General features: G+C 37.5%; 1 protein-coding gene across 1 annotated transcript in view; it reads left to right on the top strand.

The window, feature by feature from the left end:
* Window positions 1-5,402, top strand: part of LOC138867432 (NADH dehydrogenase [ubiquinone] 1 alpha subcomplex subunit 2-like) — an 8,036-nt gene extending 2,634 nt beyond the window's left edge. Inside the window, exons 2-3 of the mRNA XM_070143158.1 lie at window positions 4,787-4,893; window positions 5,229-5,402. Coding sequence (XP_069999259.1) covers window positions 4,787-4,893; window positions 5,229-5,314 — 193 coding nt within the window. The 3' untranslated portion in view covers window positions 5,315-5,402. The remainder of the gene's footprint in view (window positions 1-4,786; window positions 4,894-5,228) is intronic.
* The last annotated feature ends 2,098 nt before the right edge of the window (window positions 5,403-7,500 follow it).

Genomic DNA, 7,500 nt, shown 5'->3' with positions numbered 1-7,500 from the left:
ACACCCAGTGACCATCTCCCCCTCCCCCCCCCCTGTGTGAGGCATGGGGAATATTCAACGACTTTCGTAAGTTCTCGAATTCAATGTACTAAATTCATATGCTTTTGAAATTCTCAAAATTGAACCACCATGTTGTATTCATGCCAGGACTTTATAATTAGAATGATTTTGTACTAATGTTGCCATCCACAGTTCCCCATTTCTTCAAAAATAAAAAATAAAAATAAAATAAAATGGAAAATAAAAAAAAATATATTTTTTTTTAAAAGGTTTTTATCTGGTTTAGATTAGTTGTCTCTATGGTAAAATGCATTTATTAAGCTTTTCACACGAAAATATCAACTTTAATGAACAACGAAAAAAAAAAGAAAAAAAAAAGTGACATACCTTTACAGAATAGCGTCCCTATTGAACATGAAAATTCCTATTGACTTGGTAATCATTGCATTGCAAAGTACACTAAATAAGCGTTTTTCTGATATATAATATCATTAGATTCAGAGAAAAATAACAGAGATAACGAACTTTGGCAAGGTGCCAAATACAAAACGCCGTAGCTCGGCTATTTTTTTATGAATCTTCGGTACTTCCCAACTCACGTAATTTTCATGCGATCCAAATGCAGTTTGTTGCTTTCACTAGAGCCTCGGCGTCCCATAGCCATGTAAAAGGCCGATTTTTGAATTTTTGCCTTAATCAAAAAATAATAATATTTTAATGCTGAAAAACGCATTCAAAAATAGTTCTCTATGTCAAGCTGTCCCCCGCCAAAAAAAAAAGGAAATTCAAAATTCGGCCTTTTACATGGCTATAGGCTAGAGTTGATCTAACACTAGCATTTTTGGGGGAATATTCTGTAAAGAGCTCTGATAGTTGGGAAGTACCGAAGACATACCAAAAAAAATAGCGATTTTTTTCAACTTTTTGGGGGGTGCCCCCCCCCCCAATGGGGGAGCAAAGTTAAAATTTATATATATAACGAAGCGCAATTCTTTGCTCTATAGCATGCAAAAAGAATCAATCAGTTATCTCTAACCGATATTTTTTTATGATGTATAGAGTAGGGAAAGGTGGCCATTCTCAGGGACGGTCCCCTTAACCTAGAAAGTCAAGGTCAAGGGCATCTGTATTGGAACACAGATTTCTCCGTGAAATACCTAAGGATAGCTTTGCAAAATTTAAGTTAGTTATCTTCTCAAACAGAAAAGTTATTTACATTCCATTAAGCATGAGAAAAAAATTATTTTTGTGACAGTCATTTCTTTGACTTCTAATGCTTTACCCATTAAACAAAAGCCTCATTCATTAAGCCTTTGAATTATGATTTCTCTGCAACCCGTGATCGAATATTGATAAATGTCTCGTTTTTTCAGTATTTCAAGAGTTCTATCCATTAAAATCAAAATTGAGGTGTTTTAGAACACTAAAATATATGTCCAAGTGCCTAAACATAGGTACCAGGGAAATTTTGGGGTAAAAAAGTAAGGGTAGATTTACAGAATACCTTCACATATCCAGTTGCAACAAGTTTGGTATAGATGGATTCTTCTCACCCTCTAGTACACATATATGAAGGAATTATGCTGCAGAATCCCCCTTAAACCCCCACGTTCTTGGCTGCAATAGCAGAGGAGGGCATGAAAGATACAATTGTGGGGTAATATATATAAGAAAACAAAGAATCCTCCACAGATACTTGGCAGGATAGAGTGCAGGACTAACATGCAAGAATAACAAGATACAGCCCAGGAATGATAAATAACTAAACTGAAAGATGGATGACAATGATCTGGAAAACCTGTCTAGTCAACCGATCATGCTGACTATGTCACAGGCTAGTATGCTGCTACTTAGGATATGGGTATTTGTTACAAAGAGTGATCCACCTTCTAGAGACTAAGCCCCAAAGCCAGGATATCATGTGGACCCAAAAACCCAAACCTAACCTTTCTTACCTTCTATTTCCCTCCCAATACCTTGCTCATTGTCGTGGGGGGACTTAAGAGACAGAGACTGGAGCCAAATGTAGGGATTGCCCCAGCCTTGGGCTTCAGCCTTTGCCCCAACTTATTTTGCTTGGTCTTTCCTTCTCCTTTCCTCTTCCATATCTTCATCCTTTTCTTCTGTCCCATTATCCTTACCTCTCCCACAAGGATACTCAAGTAAATCCCTTCTGTTGCAACAGTGTTCTCTTTTGGATTCCTCCCCTCCTGATGCTCTTTACCTCCTTCCCCAGTCCCCTTATATCATCCCTTAGACTCTTCTGCTATTCCAACAGGCATGTCTACCTGTATTACCTGTTGATTATTTCATAACAGCTCCTTTACCAGTCCTTAAAGCACTGTTACTATAGCTTCCCCAGCAACAGATACACCCAATTCCATCCAGTCACCCTATACCCTTAACTCTTTCCTTTATTTATGTCCAATTTACATTATTTGCACTCTTTCTTTACCCCATTTCCCTATCATACTATCCTGTAATACTGTAACCTTTGGTATTTAATACTCCATATACTAATCTTAACTCATTTACCCTTTTCACCAAAATACTTTACCATAGTGCTATATGACCATAAATGTCTGGCACATTTCTTTGTTTTAACCATTAACTATTAACTTCTACCTGTCTAGGGAATAAATAGAAGGTAAAAGACCTATGTTTAAAACTGTGTGAGGGTGATGTGGACTTAATCATTTAGCAGTGATATATAGTAGATATTTTGTCATTTTGCAATAACTGCGTGACCTCAGCAGCTGTACCTGTTATATATGATTCTATTTCTTATGCTTTATAAGATGGTGGTGTCCATTTCCCACTATGTCTGTGCATCGCTCACAGTAACATTAACCAGGATGCATACCTATACCCATTTATTTTGCTATTGCCCCATCCTGCTGTACATACATGGGGTGTTCTTTATAGTCTCGGATAGGGGTTGAGGGCAAAAGCTCCCCTCAGGGGTTTGTAGGAGTCACAGCACATTTGCAATAGATTTATAGGTGTATAATATGCAACCACAGTGCCTGATGATGAATCATTCCTACAGTGTCCTACCATACACATGTGGTGGATTCTTTGTTGTCAATGGTGTGGGTTGGGGCAGCATAATCAGTATAGTTGACTTTATACTGACCAATTTTGTGTATATTATTCATGTTTACCCTGCAAATGCCCTTGAACCTGGGCCAAGATTATAGATATTAGGGTTTTTTCAACAGCATAATTACTCTATGTATTGTAGTAGAGAGTGAGAGGAATCCATTCATACTGCTATTGTTGTGACGAGTCTTGCAAAGGTATTCTCAATATTTGTGTGTGCTACTGTTTTGTCACTTCGCACCACAATTTTGTTCCAGACATATTGTGGTAATGATACCTTGTTCATTTCAGCTTTAAATAAATAAATATATTTTTATATTTTTATTTATTTAATTTTACATAGAGAATTTTCAGGTATACCACATTTAACTGCAAAATATAAGCAAGCTCATAGAAAAATGCCAACAAACCTCGTCATATATATATTCAGGCAAGATTTGGCCTTGACTGGTTGTTTCCTTAGTGAAACAATGGCAGGAAGGTCTCAAAGCTCCTTTTCCAGAATGTATGTGGTGAACTGTTTTAGACCTTTTCTTGAGAGCCAGGTGATGCCAAACTTGTGTTGTGCCTTTCAGATTTTACAGAATTTTGGGTTTTGAGTTTTTTTTTTAGAAAGATGTTTGATGAACTGTTATTGTAGGATTTTCATTATTTATTGATCCCTTTTCAGGGTATATTACATGCCCCCTCCTCCATCAGTTGTAAGAAATGATTTTTAATCAGGTTCATTTCAGTTTTATCTTTCATATGGATTTTGCATACAACAAAATTATGTATTGAGAGCAAATAGTTCAATAAAGTATTTTAATAAATCTCAGATATTGCTGACTTTTTGTTATAATTGAGGTGTATTTAGAATTAAATGTCTGAATGTACATGCAAAAATAAATAACATCAGAAACTATTCCTCATAGTAATACCAAGGAATGTAATGATGGTATACAAATGTTGTTATTCTATTATTTTTAACATTGTACAATGTGTGGTAGTGGTTACAATATCAGATTTACTTAAAAAAACACCCTGTTCAAGTAAAAAAAAAAACAAGTTGATTTTCCTTCTTGCTCAAATAGATATAAAAGCAGTAACTACTACTATATATTAATCCAATATTGCTAGGATGGCAAGAATAATACCATGTTCACTTGTCTTTTTGTGTATGGATAGTCTTCTACACAAGTGCTTAATCACCAGTGACTCAGTCTTTAGTCCTACCTAATTCACCTTGGTACTGTTTTCCTCGATTTTTTTTTTAGAGATTTTTATTTTTTTATTACTATTAGTCTTGTTAATAACATTACAGTATTGTTAATAACATTACAGCAATCACAATGTTAATAATTTTAATAGCACCAAGAAAAAAAAGGAAAATTAGCTGAGGACACCTAGATTTACTAATTGGCTCAGTGACAAACACTTGTGGAGCCATCTATGTCACAAATAAAATTCACAATGGGATATATATGACAATAGACAGTGTGCAATTATCTGGTACCACTGAATACCAATTTAAACCCTAGGACATTTAGAAATTTTAGTTAAAGTCAATTTATTTGAATTTTGTACTATTATTTTCTGTTTATATTGCAAACATTTAAAACTAGTCCTCTTAATAAAAAAAAAACTTAGTAAATCTTTTCACTAAAGTTCAAAATGTTAAAATAAAATTCTCACCCTCATTCAGAGACTTCATCGAAAGCAGCTATGTGGCACTAAAGCAGGCCAACCCCAAGTTCCCCATTCTCATCAGGGAATGCTCTGGTGTTCAACCCAAGGCCTGGGCTAGATATGGTATGGCTTTTGAAGTGACTTTCAATAAATTCTTCATAACTGAGGCAAAATTGTGAAAGGATTTCATGTTAAATGTAAAGTTTTGAGTATTGCAAATCATTTCTGTCATGAAACTGTTGTTTATCAGCTGTTTTTATAATTATTTCATACCACTAGTTTCAATTTGTTGCATGTAATAGACTAAAGATCAGTTGTCAGACTATTCACATGCCCTTTTATGAATTTTATATTGTTATAATGGACACTTCTTAAATTCTTTGTTATCAATTACAACATGCTACGATATATGAAGACTTGTGTGAAGAAAGCACTAATGTGTCTCTTTCTTTGAACAGATTTGGGCAAAGAAGCCAGTGTTTCCTTAGAGGGCCTCTCTTCCGGTCAAGTTGGAGAAGCTATTCAAAAATTGGCTCAGGCTTAAATGAAGTGCCACACACTGAACCTTAGATTTATATGTATAGTGTATATATGTGATCATCTATGAGAATAAATGATTTAAAGTATTTAAATTTTAATTTCTTTGGCCTTTTGAGTTTTTTTTTTCTATGGTTTAATGTTTGAAAATAAATGTGCTAGACATCAAAGGTTGCATAGCACATGGTAAAGTATTGTGTAGGAAAGGGCAAAGGAGAGTTAAAGATTATGATAAAAGGTGTTATAATGCTCTCAAAACTTTGACATCTAGGATAGTATGGTAGTGAAAGGGAAAAAGGGGAGCAAATGAACTAGAGCAGAAATTAGTAGAAAGGGGTGGGTTAAGAGGGAGGGTGATTGAATGAATTATAGTGTAACTGTCACTGGGGAAGATATATAGGAAAAACGTTCAAAGAGGAATAGAGATAGCTGTTGCAAAAGTTGAATAATAATCAGGGGAGAGGGGAAGGTGTTACATGTCAATGATTAGAGGGTGTTATAGGAAAGTATAGTAACGAAAAGGAAAAGGAGGAAGTAAATGATGTAGAATAGGGATTAGTAAATTGGGAAAGGTTAAGGAGGTAGCACAATTGAATGAATTGCATTGTTTTTGACTAGGGAAGGAAATAGGGATAATAGGTGATAACAATAGATATTAGTAGTAGTGGATTAGGTATCTGAGAGTTTTGTTAAAGGAATGTGTGTCACGTGTATATCCAGGAGGGATAGTGGGGGAAGGATTTTTTTAGGGGGGGGGGTTGAGAGAATGAGGTATGTTGGGAAGAGGTAGGGGCAATATAAGATGGTAGAGCACCTGATTAGACTGCAGCGAGTTTGTGACTCGGAAAGGAATAGAGACCAGGGTATGATAAAAGGGGACTAGGGAAGGTGGTATCAGGAAGAATGTCTGGAGGGGAGGGGTCTGGAGGACACTTGATAGAGGTGATTCATGTGAGTATTCATGTGGGAGCGATAGAGAGGGTGGGGTATGTTGGGAAGGCGTAGGACGAAGGGGGAGGGGGGGTTGAGTTTGAGGAGGAGGAAGATGGATAGCTGCAAAAACTTCAAATGTAGTAGTAGGATCAGAGGTATTGGGGTGGTTGAGGGGGCGGAGTGTTCCTTTAGGTCACCTTTAGGAACTTTTGGATGTCTCCAAGGCTTTTTGGAGGGGAGTTGTGTGAAGAGGACTGAGAAACAAAGGTTCTCTTACGATGGGAAGAGTAGATAGATAGATATCAAAGGAACATGAGGATGACGGTGTAGGAGAGGGGGGAGTGGAACGTTTAGGTTGCCTAGTACGACAAATAAAGTGAGGAAGTGGGGTAGGTATCGGGGAAGTGCTAGAGATTGGAGTATCTGGATTTAGAATAGAAAATGAATTTGACTGGGGGATAGGGTAAGTAGGACGTAGGTTCAGGGTTTATGGGAGAGATACCTGGGAAGATGTAGAAATATCTTGTGAAGATGGGGGACTTACGCTGGCCTCTGGGAAGAAGTGCAACACTGTACTGCTACTGCATCATATTCAGCAAGGCAGGAATGTAGGTCATTTTCACAGTCTAACCAGTCTTTGTCGTACATGGGGCAAGTATTTAGGGGAATAGAAACAGTTCCAGCACAAGTATTAAGAGAGGGTGAGGTTCAGCAGGAATGGGTTTGCCAGTTTTGTCCGTTAGGATAGGAAGTGCATGAGCTTGGGATTTAGATGTAAATGACAAGGCGTGAACGATCAAAGCGACTGCGAAAGGTAAGCTTGCCTACTTGTTTCTGGAGGCACTGCTGAAAGAGAAGGGTATTCTCAGAATAGGGGGCTGTTGGGGGGGGTCACAACTAATCGATCCCACTTGGCCAAAGAGTACTCAGAAGGTTTGCAGAGGTAGATGAAGCAGAAGGACGAGTGCGAGAGGAAGTTGGGATGATGTGGAGTGGAGTAGTTCTGCGGGAGGGGGGAGGACACTAAGAATGAATAGTAGTAATAAGGGAAAAGCGGGTAGACAGTGAAGAGGACTGTGCAGCAGGAGATGAAAAAGAGAATGGTAGGGAAGAGGAAGGGGTGCTTTCTAGAGGTTGAGTAATAACCTGGGTGGGTGTTTTGGAATGGTTAGAGTTGTTCGTAAGCGTCAAAGAGGGAGTATTAGTATCAATGGTCGGAGCCGTAGTCAAAGGAGGGACGGGTCTGAAAACCAAAATCAA

This window comes from Penaeus vannamei, chromosome 30 (genome assembly GCF_042767895.1).
Source record: "Penaeus vannamei isolate JL-2024 chromosome 30, ASM4276789v1, whole genome shotgun sequence".
Lineage (NCBI taxonomy): Eukaryota > Metazoa > Arthropoda > Malacostraca > Decapoda > Penaeidae > Penaeus > Penaeus vannamei.
The sequence above is the reverse complement of the archived record's forward strand: the minus strand, read 5'-3'. Positions and strand labels throughout refer to the sequence as shown.